At 45.4% G+C, this 21,910-nt stretch overlaps 1 protein-coding gene across 3 annotated transcripts in view; it reads right to left on the bottom strand.

The window, feature by feature from the left end:
- PRKCB (protein kinase C beta) overlaps positions 1–19,645 on the bottom strand; it is a 390,438-nt gene extending 370,793 nt beyond the window's left edge. For all 3 annotated transcript variants that reach the window (XM_003418820.4, XM_064295702.1, XM_064295703.1), the window contains exons 1-2: positions 19,458–19,645; positions 18,478–18,509 (exon numbers count right to left, since the gene is read on the bottom strand). In XM_003418820.4, coding sequence (XP_003418868.2) covers positions 18,478–18,509; positions 19,458–19,630 — 205 coding nt within the window. In that variant the 5' untranslated portion in view covers positions 19,631–19,645. The remainder of the gene's footprint in view (positions 1–18,477; positions 18,510–19,457) is intronic.
- Between the last annotated feature and the right edge of the window lie 2,265 nt (positions 19,646–21,910).

The following is a 21,910-nucleotide window of genomic DNA, read 5'->3' as shown; positions in this document are numbered from 1 at the left end:
AGGACTGCCCCATAGGGTTTCCAAGGAGCACCTGGTGGATTCAAACTGCTGACCTTTCGGTTAGCAGTCGTAGCTCTTAACCACCATGCCACCAGGGTTTTCCATAAAGATTACAGCCTTAGAAACCCTATAGGGCAGTTCTACTCTGTCCTGTAGGGTCACTGTGAGTCAGAATCGACTCAATGGCAACAGTTTCTTCTTTTTTTTTTTTTAAGGACTGTAGGGGGAAAAAAAAAAACAGCAAGGATAGGCCTTGCCCTGATTTCATATTTTTCCTGGACTTGAATTTTTTTATCCTATCTGGAGTGCCCTGTTCCCCGTATGGCCCTTGGGCCCCAAATCAGAGATGAGCAGAAGGGAAATACAAGGTGGCCAGCTGCTATTTGGGCCCCCATTTATTGGGGACACCAGACAATACAAACATACACTGAATCCCAGGCTTTGGAAGTCCCAGCTGGAGGCTGCCCTGAGCAGAGTCCCCCCATGGGGATTCGACCCACCTCCCTGCTGGCACACTCTTCCCACATCTTCCTGCAGCTCTGTACAGCCCCTACACACCTCCTCCTCCCTCCCTCTGTGCTGATTCTGCTCATGAAACAGTTTCTTCTCAGCTAACATTACCCTCAGGATAACCAGCTCCTTCTCTCTGCAGGAGACGGACAGCTCTCTGCCAGCACTTGACAAAGTACTCTGACACTCCACCCAAGTGACAGGTCAGGTCAGGCAGTTGCATCAAAACCAACAATTACATTTAAAAAAAAAACCTCATACTGTACTTAAAACTTCAATTGAAAAAATAGTTTTTATCTGTGATATCTTAAAGCTCAAAGATGATGATCAAAATAGGCATGGGATAGTGTGATGGAGAAAAGATAAAACTTCTAATTATAAAGAACTCAAAACAACGTATTTAATCTCTAAAAAATAAATGAAGCCTCAGCAGTCCAGGGCCAATCTCATTAGACTCCAGTGCCTATTGACTCTACTTTTCACAATGATTTTCAAGCTCTGTGAATCATCACCCACAGTAAGAAACACATTTTACATTTTGACCCAGTGCACATACCTGTAAGTTTCATGAAGCAACAGTTACCCTTCCTAAGTGTGATGCACTCCAGTATTTTCTATTTTATTTTTTAATGCTGGTCATGATTTTCTACAAAGACATTATAACCCTCTAATGAGTGATGATTTACAATTTAAAATACACACATCTAGAAGAATTCAAGAAAACTCTTCCCAGGGTGGAGGAATGATATGGTGTAAGGGTTAAGGGCAACATGGCATTGAAGTCACAATGAAGGTCAAAGACTACAGTCTGCAGTATGGATTATGCCTGCACACAAAGAAACCAAAATCCTCATAACTGGACCCATAAACAAGATCATGATAAATGAAGAAAAATTGAAGTAGTCAAGGATTTCATTCTACTTGGATCGACAATTAGCATCCATGGAAGCAGCAGTCAAGGAATGAAATGACTTATTGCATTGGGCAAATCTGCTACAAAAGACCTGTTTAGAGTGTTAAAAGGCAAAGATGCCACTTTGATGACTAATGCACCTGACCCAAGCCACGGTCTTTTTAATTGCCTTGTATGCATGCCAAGCTGGACAATGAAGAAGGAAGACAGGAGAATTGATGCCTTTGAATTATGATGTTGATGAAGAATATTGACTATACGGGGGACTGCCAAAAGAATGAACAAATAAGTCTTAGAAGAAATGCAAGCAGAGTGCTCCTTGGAAGTGAGAATGGTGTGACTTCAGCTAGCTTACTTTGGACACGTTATGAGGAAAGACCAATCAGACATCACGTTTGGTAAAGAAGACGGCCAGCGAAAATGAGGGAAACCCTTAATGCGATGGATTAACACAATAGCCAAAAAACTGGACTCAAACATCAATGATCATAAAGATTTGCACAAGACTGGCAATGTTTTGTTCTGTTGTATATGAGCTTGATGTGAGTCAAAGTCAATTCGAGGGCAACCAATAACAGTCCAGGGTTGTAATCCAGGCTCTCTCATGCACGATGAAGTAAGGTGACGTATAAAGTCCCCTGGTTGGATATGAATCCCAGGTCCCCTCTCTGGTAGTTATTTGACCTTGGGCAAGCCACTCCCATGACCCTAGGCCTAGTCAGATTAGGGCTGTCTGTAAATGGTGTTCGAGTTCTGGCAATATAAAAAAAAAAAAAAAATGACTCTAGGTAGTAACTAAATCAGTTCAGTGAAGGGACCAATGGTGAAGCCTCACAGGCTTACTAATAGTCAAGGAGGTATAGTTTGAAATAAGCCTCTAAGAGAGACCTGGAAGCATGTGGTAGACCCCATAGCGCATCCCCCACACCTTGGTACCCACTCTGCTGGAGGGGAGTGGCAGGAGTGATGCTGTGCACGTTCAGAGCCTAGCCCTCAAGAGACCTTGCACTTTCTGCTCCCCCACTGGGAACCCATCCAGCATTCTGTGACCAAGCTCAAGTTAGCCTCTGGAAAATGAAAGAGATCACGTGGAAAAAGGGGCCTCAGACATGTGAGCGAGCCCAGCCAAGAATAGTCAAGCCCCACCTAGACCAGCAGGAACACCCAGCTGAGCCCAACCCAAAGTACTGACCCACAAAAACAAGAAATAAATAAAATGATTGCTATTTAAAGTCACTAAGATTTAAGGAACCCCGGAGGCACAGTTGTTAAGAGATTGGCAGCTAACCAAAAATTCAGCAGTTCGAATCCACCAGCTGGCTCCTTAGAAACCCTATGGGGGCATTTCTACTCTGTCCTATAGGGCCGCTATGAGTCAGAATTGACTCCACAGCAAAGGGTTTTTTTGATTGGTGGCGTAGTAGTTAAGCACTTGACTGCTAACCAAAAAGGTCAGCTGTTCGAACCTACCAGCTGCCCCGTGGGACAAAGATGTGGCAGTCCGCTTCCATGAAGATTTACAGCCTCAGAAAACCTTTGGGGAGTCCTACTCTGTCTGATACAGTCTCTATGAGTTGGATTGGACTCGATGGTAACGGGTTTTAAGATTCTGTTATACGACAATATATGATTGATATGTTAGACATCCAGTCAAATCTCTGAAGTAGAGCCACTGGAGAATCCTTCCATAGGAGAGATGACAAAAGAGCAAAGGAAGACAACTAGCAGGGTGATTCGGCCCCTGGCTATGACAGAAGTGCCTCTAATGTCCACTCACAGCCAGAAGAGGCAAGAATTCTGACTGATTTGAAAACTGGAAATTCTGACAAGAACCAGATTGTTCTAATAGCTCAAAACAAGAAGAGTGCTTCTTTGTTTCGCTCTTAGTCACACGAACAGACCTTGCTCTCCCCCAAAACTTACTCTAGTAGGTTTGATAAGATAAAGAGCTCTAAAGTTTCACTGCTCGGTTTTACTGAAGTCAAGTGAGACATAAAATGGAACACATCCCAAAGGAAGCAGAAGAAGCCAGAGCTTTGGGGAATGGAGCAGGGTTTGCTGTGTACCCCTAAACCCTGTGCCTGAGTTCTGGCCAAGACAATGTGAGAAGTGGTATGTGTCCCTTCCAGGCTAAAGGGGTTGTGAAATGAGTGTGCTTTCTCACGTTCCCTCAGGCGAATGGAGGAAACACTGAGGTCATGGAGGAGGGCCAAGCCACAGATGGAGGAGCCTGGGGCCCCATAGGGCTGTGTGGAAGGCTGCCCGACCTGGATCACCTGACTTGACTGTGACTTGAGTGAGAAACAAACGTCTTTCTGTCAAGCCACAGAGATTTCAAAGGTTTATCTGTTACAGCAGCTGTAATGGATTCTTATTAATACCTTAACTCATAAAGAATTTTTAAATTTAAAGCTCTAAAAATAGTTTATGAGCTCAAGGTTTTCCTGGTAAACTACTGGGAGGGAAATTTGTCAGAACGCCCTGGCTTCCTTGTTCTACAGTTTGCAATCGATGGGCAACATTGAAATGAGAAGCAGATGTCCCCCCAAGAAAGCAAACGGCACCATCTCTCAATGGATGGCTCCAGAAGGTGCCTGTCTCCCATACGGATTTAACTTCTGTGCACAAAACCCAAAACATCCCAACTAACATTTCTCAGATTCGGCCTCGATGACATAAAACTAGGTGCTTTTCTTTTTTAATGGAAGCGTGATAGACGTAACAGAAAAGTGGACATAAGTCTACAGCTTGATGAACTTTCACAGTCTGAACGTATCCATACAACCAGCACCCAGAACAATAAACCACACTCTAGACAGTAACTAAATCAGTTCTGTGAAGATACCAATGATGAAGTTCCACAGGCTTACTAACAGTCAAGGAGATTGTCTTAGTCATCTAGTGCTGCTATAACAAAAATACCACAAGTGGATGGTTTTAACAAACAGAAATTTATTCTCTCACACTCTAGGAGGCTAGAAGCCTGAATTCAGGGTACCAGCTTCAGAGGAAGGTTTTCTCTCTCTGTCCGCTCTTGGGGAAGGTCCTTGTCATCAATCTTCCCCTAACCTAGGAGCTTCTAAGCACAGGGACCCTGGGTCCAAAAGACAAGCTCCCCTCATTGTTGGTGGCATAACGTCCCCTATCTCTCTGCTTGTTTCTCTCTTGTATATCTCAAAAAAGATTGACTCCAGGTACAACCTAATCTTATAGATTGAGTCCTACCTCATTAACATACTGCCTCTAATCCTGCCTCACTAACATCATAGAGGTAGGATTTACAACACTTAGGAAAATCACATCAGATGACAAAATGGTAGACAATCACACAATACTGGGAATCATGGTCTAGACAAGTTGACACATTTTGGGGGGACACAATTCAATCCATAACAGAGGTATAGTTTGAAATGAACCTCTAAGAGAGATCTAGAAGCACATAGTGGACCCCATGATGCAAGAGCAAGGATTGACCCCCTCTTCAGGGTTGAGAAGCCCCTCTCAGTTCCTCTCCAGTGCCCCCAAGCATAATCACTACCCTAACCTTTATCAGCAATTATTACGTATGCCTGTCTCTGAGATCCCTTTAAGTGAATGGAGTCATACAGGATGTAGGATAAACTCATTGTTATATCGTGAGATTCATCCATGTTGTGAATAGTTGTCATTTGTTCATTCTCATTGCTGGACAATATTCCACCATATTAATGTACTCCAATTGAGTTGTCTGTTCTACTGCTGATGGACTTATTGGTAGCTTCTGGTTTCATATTCTTTTAAAGAAGATTCTTTTCACAACAGTCCACAGGTTCCCTGATGAACAAAGCCAGGGACTTCAGTGGAAAACCTGTTAATCTTCACAGGGAAACATGTGCAGAGCCTAAGGTTCTACCCAAATTAAGGCTGAGGCATTCACACACTTCTAAAAGTCCCTTCCCAATGGACTCTAATAACAAAATCTTTTTTTGTTCAAACAAAAATGATCAGAGCTTATAAACCAGGAAGTGATATATTCTATAAAAATCACAGGTCAAGCTATAGCAAAACTAGCACCAAAACCAAAGTCAGGTAACACCCTCTAGTCAGTCATTTCTCCCCTATACTAATCATTCATTTATTATCTATTCATTGAGCATAGACTATGTGCCAAGGATGGAGTTAGGTACTCCAGAAACAGTGGAAAAGGAGACAGATGTGATCCCTGCATTCATGAAACTTACATTCTGGTGGGGAAGACGGACATTAAATACTCACAGAAATAAAAATTAGAAAGTACAAAAAGTATAAAGTGTTAAAAAAAAAAAAAAACTGTACAAGGGTAAACCCGATTAGGCAGGTCAGGGAAGGCTTCTCTGAGGAAGTGAGATTTGAGCTGAGTTCTGAAGGATGAGTAGGAGGTGAATGGGGAAAGAGGAAAGGGAAGAGCAATTCAAGCTGAAGATGATCATGTCCAAAGGCCCTGAGGTAGGCAGGGCTATATCATGATTGAGGAACGCAGAGACAGTTGGGTCATCAACTGGACAGTGAAAGTGAGTGGAAACGTGGTTCCAGATGAGGCTCATGAAGGCCCAAATTGGCTAAGGATTTTTAAGCCATGGTAAGTATTGTAGACTTGATCTTAGAAAGACTAGAAAATCAACTACCAAAAGATGGATTTTCAATTTAAATAAAGAGGTCCCTCACCACTCTATATGCCAATCCTGATTCCCTAAATACACACTTTGACTCAGAATTATCAATACCCCAGCAGTCAATTTTGCCCCCTACAAAAAAAAAAAAAAATCCAGATAACTATCAAACTTCTCATTTTACGGCATTGCCTAAACTCTAAAGAATTATCCCTACCACTGGGGACAGAAGGAAGACGTTCACTATAGGGATGTCCAAAAAAATCACCACCCTCAAGGAAAGGACCACACACAATACAGGGGAAGTCAGCACAACTGGACTAAACCAAAAGCTAAGAAGTTTCCTGAACACAACCAAGCACTTCAAGGCACAGAGTAGCAGCGGCTGGGGTCCGGGGACCATGGTTTTGAGGGACATCTAGGTCAACTGGCATAACAAAGTTTATTAAGAAAATGTTCTACATCCCACTTTCGTGAGTGGGGTTTGGGGTCTTAAAACCTAGCTAGCGACCATCTAAGATTCATCAATTGGTCCCAACCCACTTGGAGCAAAGGAGAATGAATAGCACCAAAGACACAAGGAAAATATTAGCCCAAGAGACAAAAGGGCCACATAAACCAGAGACTCCATCAGCCTGAGACCAGAAAAACCAGATGGTGCCCGGCTACCACCAGTGACTGCCCTGACAGGGAACACAACAGAGAGTCCCTGATGGAGCAGGAGAAAAGTGTGGAGCAGAACCCAAATTCTAGTAAAAAGACCAGACTTAATGGTCGGACTGAGACTGGAGGAACCCCTGAAGCCATGGCCCCTGGACGCTCTGTTAACTGAAAACCAAAACCATTCCCAAAGCCCACTCTTCAGACTAAGATTAGACTGGACTATAAAACAAAATAATACTCATGAAGAGTGTGCTTCTTAGTTCAAGCAGATACACGAGACGAAATGACCAGCTCCTGACTGGAGGCAGGATGAAAAGGCAGGAAGGGAGAGGAGCTGGTTGGATGAACACATGAAACCCAGGGTGGAAAAGGAGAGTGTGCTGTCACATTGTAGACAACTAGTGTCACATGACAATTTGTGCATAAAAGTTTGTATGAGAGATTAACTTGAGCTGTTAACTTTCACCTAAAGTACAATTTAAAAAAAAAAATCCAACAAGAAAAAAAAAAATCACAAGAAAAAAATGCTCCTATAGACTTCACCCTCCGCCTTGGCCCACACTATCTACCAGCTTCTTCTTCAACTCAAAAAAGCACATAAACATTTCACCAAAAGAGTGAAGAGAACCTAAATTTAGAAGGGTGGATTGGGCAGACTTCTATTAAAAGTTGAAATATCATCAATACATTTTCAAAATAAGGTCAGCAGATGGGGCAATCACAGATTTCAAGTCAATTTTCTGCGGTTTTCCACAAATTAAAGCATTTGCACGCCATGAAAGGGTCATGGAGAAAGCTCTGCCCTTCCCCATGTTAAAACCACCCTCCAGCTCCAGGTAAAGGAGCCCTGCTCGCACAGCGGTTAAGCGCTTGGCTGCTAATCTAAAGGTGAGTGGTTCAATCCCACCAGCTGCTCCACGAGAGAAAGATGTGGCCATCTGCTTCTTATTATAGCCTTGGAAACCCTACGGAGCAGTTCTACTCTGTCCTATAGGGTCGCTATGCATCAGAATTGACTCACAAGCAATGGGTTTGGCTTTTTTGTTTTGTTTTGCCCTAGCTAAGCATTTCTCTCAAAGATCCCTTGCAAATTGTACCTAGTGCTATTGACCACAACATGTAAACACATCCATTCTTGCTTTGTCTTCTTAATTCAGAAGCATTCATTTTGCCTCCCGGACAAGATTATAAACTCCGTAAGGACAAGGACCTTACTGCTGTGCCCAGCCCTGGGAATAATCAATATAGCCCCCATTCATCAAGTGGTTACTATCTGCCAGGCAAGGTGCTAAGGAAACACTTGGCATAAGCCTGATAAACTAGGTACTATCATTCTTTCCTTTTACCTATGAAGAAACAAAACCCCAAAGAGGTTAAGGAACTTGCTCAAGGTCACAGAGCAAGAAGCGAAGATTTGAACCAACGCCTTTCTGTCTCCAACGCACAAATTCGTCACCAATGCGCAGCATGTGCTCCATAAACACGTGCGAGGGGATAAGTGACAGCAGTAGAGAGGGAGAAAGGGAGTGGGAGGATTCCTTTCAGAGGAAAATTAATTTCTACGGCCCCCTGCGCCTAAAGATGCAGCGAAGAGAGATATCCCTATTGTTAGAACCACAAAAATAACCTAGTAACCACCCCCCCCCAAAATAGAATAATCAACAATATGACTGACAGAAAAATCCAAACGTCTCCCTCAGATGTGAAAACCAGCAGCAGCTCCTGGAGGCTTTGGTAATGCTTTCCATTGCTACTAAATGGTCATTTCACAGCTTCTCCTACCTGACCCTCCAATCCCACAGGGGCCTGGAATTTCAGGATCTGAGTCATGGCAATTGTGGTTTCAAAATTCATCTCCTGCTCCTCTTTTTTAAAAATCTGGTCATTTCACTCACCCCCACACATCCCGCTTTAAAGCAAGGACCACAACTTCCTAGTTGCTACACTGCCTTCACAAAGTCCGAAGCCTCCAATATGACATGCGGCTCCTCCCTCATACACCCTCCTTTCTATGTCCCTGTGTTAGCCCTGTTCTCTCTCCTCCGTGTCTCAGCTTATCTGTCCTCTGCCCGAAATGCCCTCCCCCACCGCCACCCCCTTGTCAATCTGGGAACTCCTACTCCTCCTGGAAGACTGTTCCCAAAATGTCACCTCCTCTGTGGCATCTTCTCCACCCCTCCCAGGAGTAGGGATGCTGTGCAAAGCATTTTAAGCCCTCAATGTAGCACTTTTCATGATGTAACAGAACTAATTGGCCATGTGTTATTCTCCACTCAAAAGACTAGGAGGATCTTCAAGGGCAAGGACAGTATCTTATTCATCTTCAAAGCCCCTACCACAACCTAATATTAGATGATATATTTGTTTAATTTTGTTTATTTACTGTTGCTCTCTGTCTACCAGGATGTACATGGGTACCATGAGGGCAGGCATTTTATTTTGCTCACTGCTCCAGTTTCAGTGCCTAGAACAGTACCTGATACATGGTAGGCACTCAATAAATATTTGTTGAAGGGATGGATAAATGGATGGGTGGAAGGATGACGGATGAATGGGAAAATTGTTGGGTGGATGGAAGAATGAACGGCTGGGTGAACGGATGAATGGACAGATAGAGACAGGACCATGTTTTACCAGTGTAAGCTCACTGCCATGGAGAGACAGAGTCAGAATTTAAAAACAGATCTGTTTAATTTTTGAGCCTGTGCTTTTAGTCTCAATTTTATACTACCTCTCTAAAAACTCAGTCTGGTCTCTGGGCAGTGCCAAAGCAAAAGGAAAAAGAGCACTGGAATCCCTTCAGTAACATGGTCATTGTTGAGATAATGATGCTGCATATATATTTTTCTTAATATAATATTTTATTGCATTTTTGATGAAAGTTTACACAGTAAATTAGGTTTCTCATTTCAAAATTTCTATACAAACTGTTCAGTGACATTGGTTACGTGTTTCCCATTGTATCAACATTCTTTTTAATTGTGTTCTGGTTGTTCCATTTCCAGTACCCTAGTTGATGCTGCATATCTTGAACCAGTTAATTTCTGTCTACTTTGCAAATATGAAGGCTCAAGAGGAGGGGATCTGAACCCTCCAGATCTAGGCTTGAGTTCCCCTTCTGAGTCAGCAGGGCAACTTTCTGCATGTGGGCTGAGAAAAGAGATACCCAGGAGACACACACAGGCAGGGCAAAGGGTGATTAAAACTCAACGACAACAATAATGGAAGTGATTAAAAGATTAACACTTCTGTAACAAAGCTACCTTCCCTTTCACAGCCTGCTGATGCTCTGCCTTTCAGCTCTCTGCAACAACAAGCTTCGTCCCAACACCGAAGATTTCTAGGAAAGACACTGAACTCTGCTTCTATTCACAAGGAGGAACAGCCAATACAAAATCAAGTCCAGGGGTAGACCAGAACTAGGCTCAATTAGGTACAAAAGAAAGAAAAAGTTGGCTTACAGGTAAAACATTAACATATCTTTATGTTCTCATAGTTCCTTTATAATAAAAAATAAAAACTACGTAATGAATGTTTACTAAGTGCCCAGACTTGTGTTAAGAGAGGTGTTAAAGACACATTAGCACCAAACTGAGGCTTTCCCCTTGATAAAATCAGAACGTGGAAAGAAATGAGAAAGATGGGAAGAGAATTGACAAAGCAGCTTTTTCTATATGTCATGCAATGTTGCTTACTGTGAAAGTACTTCAAATTATCTCCCAAAGGTAAGAAAACACTGCCTTAACCAAAGAAATGAACAGATGTAAGATACCAGGCATAGGCCCCTGATAACAGAGGCACCTGTGTGGCAATGGGAATAACCATGTGCCCCTGAAAACTGGCTTTCAGCCCACAAATGCCTCTCACTGAAATATTTTGGTTTCTCTTTTTGTTTATTCTCCATCTGTTGCCTCAAATTTGTTCGTCTACCTCTGAAATTATCTGATTCTTTCTGCTTTAGAAGAGCCACCTCAAACTGCAACTTCTGAACCAAAAAGGAAGTCAGCTCATTATCGGAGTTACAGGGCTTTGAACCGGTTCATTCCAGTTCAAACCCCTGCTGAGAATTTGAATTTCCACCCCAGATATCTGAATCAGAATCTACAGTTTAACAAGATCCCCAGGTAAGTATAATAAATTTTGAGAACCACTGCTCTATTAGTGGTTTTCAAAATTGGTCCCTAACCAGCAGCATTAGTTAACATCACCTGGTATTATGGATTGAATTGTGTCCCCCAAAACTATGTGTTGTAAATTCTAACCTCCATCTGTGGTTATAATCCCATTTGTGAATGGGTTGTTTGTTATATTAATGAGGCAGGATTGGGGTGTATCTTGAGTCAATCTCTTTTGAGGTATAAAAGAGATCAAACAAGCAAGCCAGGGAGCAAGGGAAAGAGAGATGCCAGTCCACAAGAATATCACCCAGGAGCAGAAGCTCAAAGAGACAAGGACCTTCCTCTGACACCAATAGAGAGAGAAAGCCTTCCCCCAGAGCTGGCACCCTGAATTAGGACTTCTAGCCTCCTAAACCATGAGAAAATGAATTTCTGTTTGTTAAAGTCACCCATTTGTGGTATTTCTGTTATAGCAGCACTATCTAGATAGAACTAAGACGCCTGGGAACTTGTTAGAAATGCAAAATCTCAGCAGGGGTTTGAACCGGAATGAACCATTTGGAAGCTCTGCTAAGTTATTAGCTAAGAGACGAAGTTCTTTGTCTAACTGAGAGAAGCCATCTTGAGGTAACAGTCTAATTCCACCAAATACTTGTCTTACTTGCAGTCCTGGCACAAATAAAGATCCAGGGATTCTCTACAGAATGTCACAGAGATAAGACCTCTTGTGTATCTTTATCCAGGATATGAACAGTTTCACGATACAGATTTGAGTTCTGGCCCTTTGACAACTCAGGCTTTCGCCAATATCTCAGAGAATGGGACTTTTTTAATGTAATTCTCAGACCAAAGAATTCCCTGACCTCGCCTCCAACCTTAAACAGCTTCCCATTATGTACATTTCCATAGCACCCTGTACATTTCCTTCAGGGTACTTAGCAGAGTGAAATTAAATATTTGTGCAATGATTTGTAGAATTCCTTTCTCTCCCACTACACTGTAAACTCCATGACAGTATAGATCTTCGCAATCTCGCTCACCATTGTATTCCCAGCATCTAAAATAGTTACTGACATGTAGAATTTATTCAGTGAACACTTTTTGGATGGACTGATGAAAGATGGATGGATGGACGGGTGGACGGGTGGACGGGTGGACGGGTGGAGGGGTGGGTGGAGGGGTGGGTGGATGGATGGATGGATGGATGGATGGATGGATGGATGGATGGATGGATGGATGGATGGATGGATGGATGGAAAGGTGGAGGGAGGGAGGATGGATGGATGGATGGATGGATGGATGGACAGATAGATGTGGTGAATAGGTGACTCTCCTACCAGATTATCAAGCAGCCATCACACCTCCAAATGCCATATGTAAACACTGTGGATATTATTTACTCTATAAAAAGGCCAATATTCTATCTATAGAATATCATACAATTTCAATGGGGAGATTTGATGTGTGAAGTCAAAGAACCATGATATTAGACCAAATGCCAAAAATGATAAGAGACCAAGCCTCTAAAGGTATCAACCAGATAATGAACGTTTCAGTTGATCCCCTACCTATGCAAGAATTAAGTGAACAGCAGAGTCAAAAGACCAGACCGTGTACTTTAAATTGTACTTAGTAATTTAACTAACCACCTGTAACTAAAATGCATCAAAAGGAGATGCTGTTCTCAAAATGTGACATATGGGTCTATTTAGAGAGAGAGAGAAATCCCAAGGCAACAATGTATATAAATTATTTTCAAACCTTCGGTTTTACTTTTAACCAATCACCTTCTCTTCTATCCTAGTCCTTTTGACCCACATGCACTATAAACATCCTGTACCTGGTTCTAGGCAGCACCTGGAGGATCCCTAATACCCGGAAATAACATATGTTTTCTGAATTAGTTTCTAAGAACCTGTATATCATATCAACTAGGTTTTCAAAGGTCACATTTTCCATATTTACTTAGAATGGTATTATGTTACGCCGTGACAAAGCGTTAACCTTCACTGAGTGCTCTACAACTTAGAATGAATTTGTTATTGCCTCTCCAACAAAGCGGCCTTCCTACTTAAAACCCAACATTAACCCACCCAAAGATTCTTATTTCATTTGGGACATTGGACCTGAAATCCCATGTCAGGTAGAGAGAAAAAAAAAGCTAAACCAACAAACAAGAAGTCAAAAAGCCTTTGCCTTTTATCCACATAGAAACCCCCAGGATGCATTCAGAATAAGCCAGAAGGTGAGCAGGGTTTGGCTCACAGTTCTCTGAGATCTGCTTCTAGAAAGGGAACCCAAAAAAACCAGTGCTGTCAAGTCGATTCTGACTCATAGCGACCCTATAGGACAGAGTAGAACTGCCCCATAGAGTTTCCAAGGAGCACCTGGTGGATTCGAACTGCCAACCCTTGGGTTAGCAGCCATAGCGCTTAACCACTACGCCACCAGGGTTTCCCTAGAAAGGGAGGGATATGGAAAAATGGAAGCAAGTTCTAAAACTTGTAGCCTGGCTTGGTGATTGCAAACAAAATAGACCTCTTTATAATTTTACCGAGAAAGTTCAACCTGAAGTACAGGATGTCATATAATAAGTTTGTAGGGAAAACTATGCCAGGAATAAAATGAACCTTTGATTCATGTTTTATTGTGGTTAAAAAAAAAAAATGGTGCCTAGTCTAACCTATATGTTTAAATTGATGAGAACAGTAATGGTTGGATTCTTGCAATGCTTTGGCATTGTTTAGGATAATTTTGATAAAAAGTTTCAAAATTTGTTTTCTAATCTACACGAGAAAGGAAAGTGCTGATTTACTCACTATAATCATCAGTTCCAGCTTTTCATAGCCAGAAAATTAGTGCACTGGAATTTTTCTAGACAGTCCACAGCAAGTTTAGATCTTTCTCACGAGGAAAGGGGGAGGAAAAATAACGCTGAAGGAACAGATGGTGCCTGGCTCTCTGGGCACGGGCGCTCAGCTGTGCACTCACTGGTATTATCCAAAGCTTTATGAAGAAACATACCTGAAAGGAAAACCCACCTAAGTATATGGAAAGAGGCAAAGTCATTTAATGAGTTCCAGAATTAACTCCGTCCCCCTCTGACGCAGTTTCCTACAGCAATAACGAGCATTTCACTTAGAGTCATTGCTAATTACGGTGGATATTTCTCATGCATTCATTCCTCATGGACTCCTCATTATAACCCTATGAGGTAGGTGCTACCGTTCCCATTTTACAGGTGAGAAAACTGAAGCTACTAAAGGCGAAGGACTTGCCCGAGGTCACACAGCGAATGAGTGGCAGATCAGAGATTCAAGCCCAGTTGCCTGAATCCAAACCCATGCTATGAATTTTGACCCTCTGTATTTTACTGCCTCCGTATTTCCACTGAAGTGACTTCCTTTAAAAAAAAAAAATTTTTTTTTCTCTCTGCCAAGTTGCAAAGACTTCATAAGGTAAGAATCTAATTCCATCTAAAGGCTTGTCTTACTTACAAATTAAGGCACAAAGGCAGCTTTAGGTGCCTCTAAAGAATGTCACAGAGAGAAGTCAGCCTGGCTTATCTGAGGCACTTCTAACCCAGAATTTAGGTAGTTTCATAATAGAGATTCTCAGCTCCAGTCTTCCATCAACAGAAATAAAAGCAAAATACAAAAAACAAACCCATTGGCATCGAGTCGATTCCAACTCATAGTGACCCTATAGGACAGAGTAAAACTGTCCCATAGAATTTCCAAGGAGCCCCTGGTGAATTTGAACTGTCAACCTTTTGGTTAGCAGCCATAGCATTTGACCACTATGCCACCAGAGTTTCCTCCATCAACAGAGGTATTCTTAAACTACCTCACAGAGTGGTTTTATAAAAAGAAAAAAAGGGAGAGCATAGAAACAAAAAGGGAGAAATAATGTGGCAATTTCATCTTCTAACAGTACAAAGGTGAAAACCATCCAGTCTCAAGCTCCCCTGAGCATATAACCAAAACCCATTGACACACAGCAACCCTACAGGACAGAGTAGAACTGCACCATAGGGTTTACAAGGAATGGCTGGTGGATCCCCACTGCTTGACCTTTTGGTTAGCAGCCGAGCTCTTAACCACCACCCCACCGGGAAACCCATAATTTCCCATGGTTTATGGACTTTTCATCCTTCCTCTCCCAATCCCATACCACCATCCCAATTTCCAAGATGGTAGAATGGAGCGTGGAGGCAGCTCTCAATGGCTTCTTTGCCTTATGATCATGCTCCACACCTCCTACCCAAGAATGACAGAGTATTCTCTCTCCCTTTTGACTTTTGAAATGGAGCCCCTAGCCTGTCTTGCAGCAAGGTGTGGGTATGTGGTTTAAGTTCCAGCCAACAGGATACAGACAAAAGTATCTTGTGGCAACTTCCATAAGTGACACTGAGAACGTTCGTTGCCTTTCTTTGCCCCTTCCCTCCTTCCTCCTGGCTGAAATAAGAATGTGATGACTGGGGATTCCAGGATCTTTCTTGGACCATGAGATAAATGTCCTTCGCTAGGGATGGTAGAGCAGAAAGCTGAAAGGAACCTAGAGCCCTGGGCTCTGGATGGCTAATTTACGCCAGAGAATAAAACCTTACGTATTTTCTATAAAATGTTGATCCCATTTTAAATAGATACACTTTATAATAAAATTTGTGGTACCAAAAATACTCAGCTAATAAGGAACTCCTCCATGGTTCTAGAATTAGTCCTAGGTAACTCTGAGCCTTCGCTCCGTTCCAGGATGTCACCATCCCAAGCATCTCAATTTCAGGGGCTGCCAATCTATCCCACCACTCTTCTTACTCCTCCCCAGGTGGACCTCTCCAGTTCAAACAGAATACACTGTGAAGTAGTGACATAGGGTGACCAGATGTTCACAGCTGGATTTTGACTCTCACCTGGCAGTCAGGTCCATAGCAAAGTAACCCTGCAGAGCCAGTCTTCTCTCACACCAGCTGCCCTGTCATCCGGGGAGTTTGGGGGCAATCAGAAGAGCTGATATTTTCTGAGTGTTTATTCTATGCAAAGCTCTGGTCCACTCATCTTCTATGTGGTACCAACTTTGAACCTCTCAGTAACCCTCTAGGGTAAAGTACCTGTTATTGGTCCCATGTTATAGATGAGAAACTAGAGGCACAGGGGCTAAGTAACATGACTAAGAAGTCTCAAAGCCAGGATGCAAACCCACAGTGAGTTGCCTGATAATCTGTGCACATGACCACTACTTTACACTGCCTCTCAAGAGGGAGGTGGAAAAGAAAGGATTTTATTAAAAAGGGGGGCAGGAGGGGCCTCTCCTACCTCTAAAGTGGTCGTATTTCATTAGAAGCCTAAATTCTGCTTTTCTCCCACACCAGAATATTCCTATCATTTTCCAAGCTTCGAATGAAGGAATTTCCTATCTGCATCAGATATGTCATCAGCTGCACATTCCAACGTGCCTTTCCCAGCCACCACTGACAGCAGAGCAGGTGGGAGAGGAGAGCACCAGTAAGTGTTTTCAAAAATCACCCCTGACTTCAGCAAGATCCAAAGACAGAAATGGATTCATGGAATTGAAAACCCGTTGCCACTGAGTCGATTCCAACTCATAGCGACCCTATAGGACAGAGTAGAACTGCTCCATAGGGTTTCCAGCGAGTGGCTGGTGGATTTGAACTGCAGACCTTTCAGTTAGCAATGGAGCTCTTAACCACTAAGCCACCAGGGTGCCTATGGAAGTGAAAGGCAACCTCAAAGAAGATATTACACATTCCAGCACCAAGACACCATCAGTATTTTGCCTGAAGGGTGTCAAAGTTCTAGAAAACAATCCGTAAAAAAAAAAAAAAAATTTTTAATAGTGCTATCGAAGCAGGGACTAAATTGTTGCCACTTAAATAAAGGAATCTGGGGAGTTATTTGGGGTGGTCCATGAGACCAGGCTCCAAATCTTCCAAGGAGAGGCTAGGTGGGTCTGCCTGGCTCCTTCCGGAGCCGGGCAGGTCTATCCAGCTCCTTGCTGAGCCTAGATCTCAGGTGAAAGAACTTGTGAGTCTCAGAGGATGGCAGTACCATGCCACCAAGCATTCTGCACAACTGACATTGGTGCCTGCACTCACCGGGGAACACTTTACGTTTCCCGAAGGGTGGAAGTGCAACCACAAGGCTGTCATTCAGTGATAACTCACATCTTAGACTCTTTATGTTCAAAGGCTTTCTTCTTCTGGCTTTCATCCAGCTCACCATAATGGTCAGTTTAACCCTAAGGCACACCCCAGAAATAAGACATTTCTCACCAAACTGGCCTAAGATTAAAAAAAAAAAAAGATTAGGGGAGAAAAAACTTTCCAGAGGAGAGGTTGCAAACTAAATACCTACAGGGGCCAGAAATGAGTGAAGCAAGTCTGCTCGGGATTGATTGTGACAAAATACTGAATGTGTGTGCCCTGTCTTTGAAAATAATTTGCTCTCCAGCTCCAAAAAGGATTGCTCTAACAAGAAAAAGTGGGACCATTTCTCAGCAAAACTGGAAATTCTGATTTGTAGGTGAAATCTCCCAGTTCTAAAATGTTGGCCAAAATCAAAAAATGTTTAAGAACTCCCTAAGGGCTGAACCTGGGTTGTACAAACAGTTAAGGATGGACTTCTAGCCCAAAGGGTGGCAGTTCAAAACCAGAGGCACCTTGGAAGATAAGTCTAATAATCTGCTTTCAAAAGGCCACAGCCCTGAAAACCGTAGGGAGCAGTTCAACTCTGCACAAATGGGGTCACCGTGAGTCTGAGTCTTCTGAATGGCACCTACCAACAACAACAAGGGCTAAACAAGCCTACAGGTGATTTGACCCTGGGCAGCCAATTTGCAATCTATGTTTTATGACAGTAACCCGACACAGCCAAGGTCCCCTCACACATGATTAAAAGTCACCACCATGGAGTGGAACATCTCAGGTTAGAGTCAAGGATCCCAACCCAGATGCAAGGATGGAGGAAACCAGTCACTTGAAGTCCTAGCTGTATCTACCCAGAAGATAGAAAGGATGATTTGAACGAGGATCTGAGAGGTACCCATCTGGAGCCACCTCTTTCAGAGGGAGGAGGCCCAGGGGACAACCACAGTTGCCTTTCTAGGGGAGGCACCATCTGCAGAGAAGGCAGCCAGATGCAGAGCTCTCTGGGAGGTGGGGGAAGAGGCAGAACCTCACTCTAGGAGACAAGGAAGGGCAAGTGAGTACCTGAGGGGGCATGAGTTAGAGAGAAGGAATCCTCCCAGAAATGGCCCCTGGAGACACTTCCTGCAAGAGGCAGGACTGGCAACACCATGGAAGATTCAGGAGACCCACTCTGACTCTTCAGATGCTTGGAAGGGAGGAAGAGTGGATAGCACTTCCTTGCCATTTAGGGCCTCCCAGTTCCATCAGCCTTTCTGGGACAGAGCATCACTGCCCCTCACACACACACACACACACACACACACACACACACACACACACCTTAAAAGGACCCTTTTTTGCGATGAATTCCTAGCCTGGAGGTCACTCTGACGGAAGTGGTTCCTTAGATCTAACTCGCTCACTTCTACAGACCCTTTCACCATTTCTTCCCACAAGGGCATCCCCAGAACCCCATAGCCCCAGGACCCTGGTGCCTACCTTGGCACTGGAACCCTTGCTTTCCGAAGCCCCTGCAAAGGCAGAAAGAGATAACGTCAGGGAGCCCACAGCCGCCTGCTAGTTCCCCCACAGTCCCCCCTCCACCCTACCCCTTTACCCCAGGTGCAACCTCCTAGCCGCAGGCGAGTGCCGAGAGGCTTCCGCCTTTGGGGGGTAGGTGGGAACTCGGCGGTAACCTCAACCTCCCCTCACCCTGGCAGAGGAGAGGTGACAGCGACCACCGGGTGTGTGTGTGTTGTGGGGGAGGATTGCATTTCCATCCGGTGGGAGTGGAGAGCAAAAGGGAGATCTACCCACAGATGCCCCGAGTACCCTCGGGGAAAGAGAAGCTGTAAAGACGCACCCACAGAAGGATGAGAGGCGAAGGAGACCTGGGGGGACTGGGAAGGGAGAAAGGAGCCCCATGCCTGGATGGACGGGAGCGAAGAGGGTTCGCGATGACAGGGGAGGACTGGGGAGTGGAAAGGGCCACTCCAGGCCCGTAGGGAGGCGCGATAAAAGAGAACATGGAGCGCGGCATGCTGCCCCCCGAGACACTGAGAGCAGAAAAGGATGCCCCATGCCCACAAGGCGCTGGAGAGAAGACACCCGGGGCACTGCCCCCGGAAACGGGGTGGGGGTAAGGGGTAACCCAGGGCAAGAGGGCACCCGAAGCGCTGCTCTCCCCCGGACGGACAGGCGCCCCGCGCTCGGAGCCAGGTGGAGGGGAAGGCGCCCGCGGCGCTGGCCGGCTGCTCTCGGGAGGGACCGGGGAAGAAGCGAGGGCAGGAGGCTCCGCGCGGCCGGCCGTCTGGGGCCGGGGAGAGGGACGCCACAGAACAGTCCGCCGGGAGTCCGGAGCAGAAGCGTCCGGCGCGGGGAGCTTGGGGACACGGGGCCCCTGGGGGCGCGAGAGGATCCCCGCGCGCGGCGCTGCCCTCGGGGGCCGGGCAGGCACCCTGCGCCGGGCGCGCTCTCACCAGATGAAGTCGGTGCAGTGGCTGCAGAAGGTGGGCTGCTTGAAGAAGCGGGCGGTGAATTTGTGGTTCTTCACCTCGTGCACGTTCTTCTGCCGGAGGGCGCCTTTGCGGGCGAAGCGCACCGTGCCCTCCTCGCCCTCGCTTGGCGATGGCCCCGCAGCCGGGTCAGCCATCTTGCGCGCGGGGAGCGGGAGCCCGAGAGGGGCCAGCCCCGGGGCGGCGGGCTGCGGGCCCGCGAGGCCGGAGGAGGCGGCCGCTGCTGCCGCCGGGGCCGCGGGCTCTTCCCCTGCGCCGGCTCTGGCGGCCGCGGCGCGCGGAGCTGGGGCTGTCACTCGCCCAGCTGCCGCCGCTCGTCCAGCTGCGCTTGGCACCGCTGGCCCCAGCTGCGGAGGAGGGAGGCGGAGCCCGGGCTGACCCCGCCTCCCTCATTTGCATCGGGCCCAGGCCCCGCCCCGCGCCGCCAGCTGCTTTACATATTGGCACCCCGGCAGCGGCCGACCTCCGAGCGAAGTGTCCTCAGCCGCAGCGCTGCGGCGCGGTTACTGCAGCCCGCCCTCGTCAGCCCTGAGCCCCGACCCCTCACCCCGGCCTCGGCCCGCGGCTGCGTTGAGGAGATGAGCACCTAGAGGGCCCCCAGGCGGTACCGAGAGCGGAAGCACCCGACGGGGGCTGGGGGACCGGTGGGTGGAAAGGGTGGACACCGCGGGTTCCACACTGGCCTCTGCAGAGACTGGTACCCATCCACCCCCATTCATATCATTGGTCATTCTGCACGCCTCTCCTGTCACTCATTCGGAAAGGCCTGTGGCTGGCTCCCCACACTTGAACACACCTACACACATACACACACACGTTCTGCAGAAGTAGGAGGAGCGACATCGTACGTATATGTATATATGTATATGTATGCATGTTATGTATATGTATATATCCACCACCTGGAGCCCTGGTGGCGCAACGGTTAAGCGCTCAGCTGCCAACCAAAAGGCTGGCGGTGGGAACCGCTCAGCAGCTCCGCGGAAGAAAGACTTGGTGATTTGCCCCCATAAAGATTACACCTTAGAAAATCTTATGGGGGCAATTGTACTCTGTTCCATGGGGTAGATGTGAATCGAAAATCGACTGGAGGGCACCCGACAACAACATATTCACCACAAACAGGATTCTTGGCTTTGCTTGACCCACCACGTAGAGGACAACATCTACCTTCTGTCCGTCCCTTCCAAAAAAGGGACTGTTTCTTAGACTGTTAAATAGGGTAAATAAAAGGGGTAAAAAGAAATGTCATAGATCAGCATTTCCCCAAATTTCATTCATACCTGACCTAGCTTCACAAATTCGGGCTATATTTGTGCACCATCTGGAAAGAAAGAAAGAAAGAAAAGTCTGTTTGGTTTCTGAGTTTGAATAGCAAGAAGTATCCATGTTACTAAAATCTCTCCAGGCACTGCCCAAAGGATCTGAGTCAGAGGCCTTCTTTTATTTGTTAAGAGGGAAGATTAACAAACGTTGTCATTGGATGCCATTGAGTCAGTTCCAACTCATAGCAACCCTATGTACAACAGGAAGAAATGCGGCCTGGTCCAGTGGCATTCTCACAATGGTTTTTATGTTGGAGCCCATTGTTGGAGCCACTGAGTCAATCCATCTCATTGAGGGTCTTCCTTTTGTTAAAGACACGTTAACACCTGGCTGGGACTTTCTCCTTGATGAAATCAGAAAGATGGAAACGTACCAAACCTCTTGCTGTAGAGTCAATTCCAACTCATAGGGACCCTACAGGACACAGTAGAACTGCCCCATACGGTTTCCAAAAAGTGCCTGGAGTACTTGAACTGCCATCCCTTTGGTTAGCAGCCGTAGCTCTTAACCACTACGTCACCAGGAAAGGTACCAGAAGGGTAATAATTTTGTAGATTTATAATTCAATGTTATTTAGTGCCCTGTTTATGCACTGCATCTAAACACACACACACCGATGCTCCACACCCTAGAAACACAGCGCTGCATTAGACTATGAATTCCTTCACTAGACCCTAGGCTCAGAAAGCAAGAAAGCGCAGTGCCTGACACCTTTCAAAGAACTAAATAAATGTTGGTTAACTGAGTGAGTGAGTGAATGAATGAAAACTGAAAGGACAGCACCCCTTCACTTGGTCCGTGCCCAGTAGATGTTCAATAACAATAAACATCAAGTGCTTGATGGGTGTCAAGTACTTACACTGTCTTATTTAGTCCTGCCAACAGCTCTATGTAGTTCAGGTAATTTTCATTGTGGGTAAGCGCCCTGAAAGGAGCCCTGGTGGTGCAATGGTTAAAGAGCTCAGCCGCTAACCGAAAGTAGGCATTCAAACTCACCAACCATTCCCCAGGAGACAGACATGGCAGTCTGCTTCCATAAAGATTTCAGCATTGGAAACCTTATGGAACAGTTCCACTCTATCCTATAGGGT

Source organism: Loxodonta africana, chromosome 12, assembly GCF_030014295.1.
Source record: "Loxodonta africana isolate mLoxAfr1 chromosome 12, mLoxAfr1.hap2, whole genome shotgun sequence".
NCBI classification, from domain to species: Eukaryota; Metazoa; Chordata; class Mammalia; order Proboscidea; family Elephantidae; genus Loxodonta; species Loxodonta africana.
Note: the sequence above shows the minus strand (reverse complement) of the source record. Positions and strands in the feature narration are given on the sequence as shown.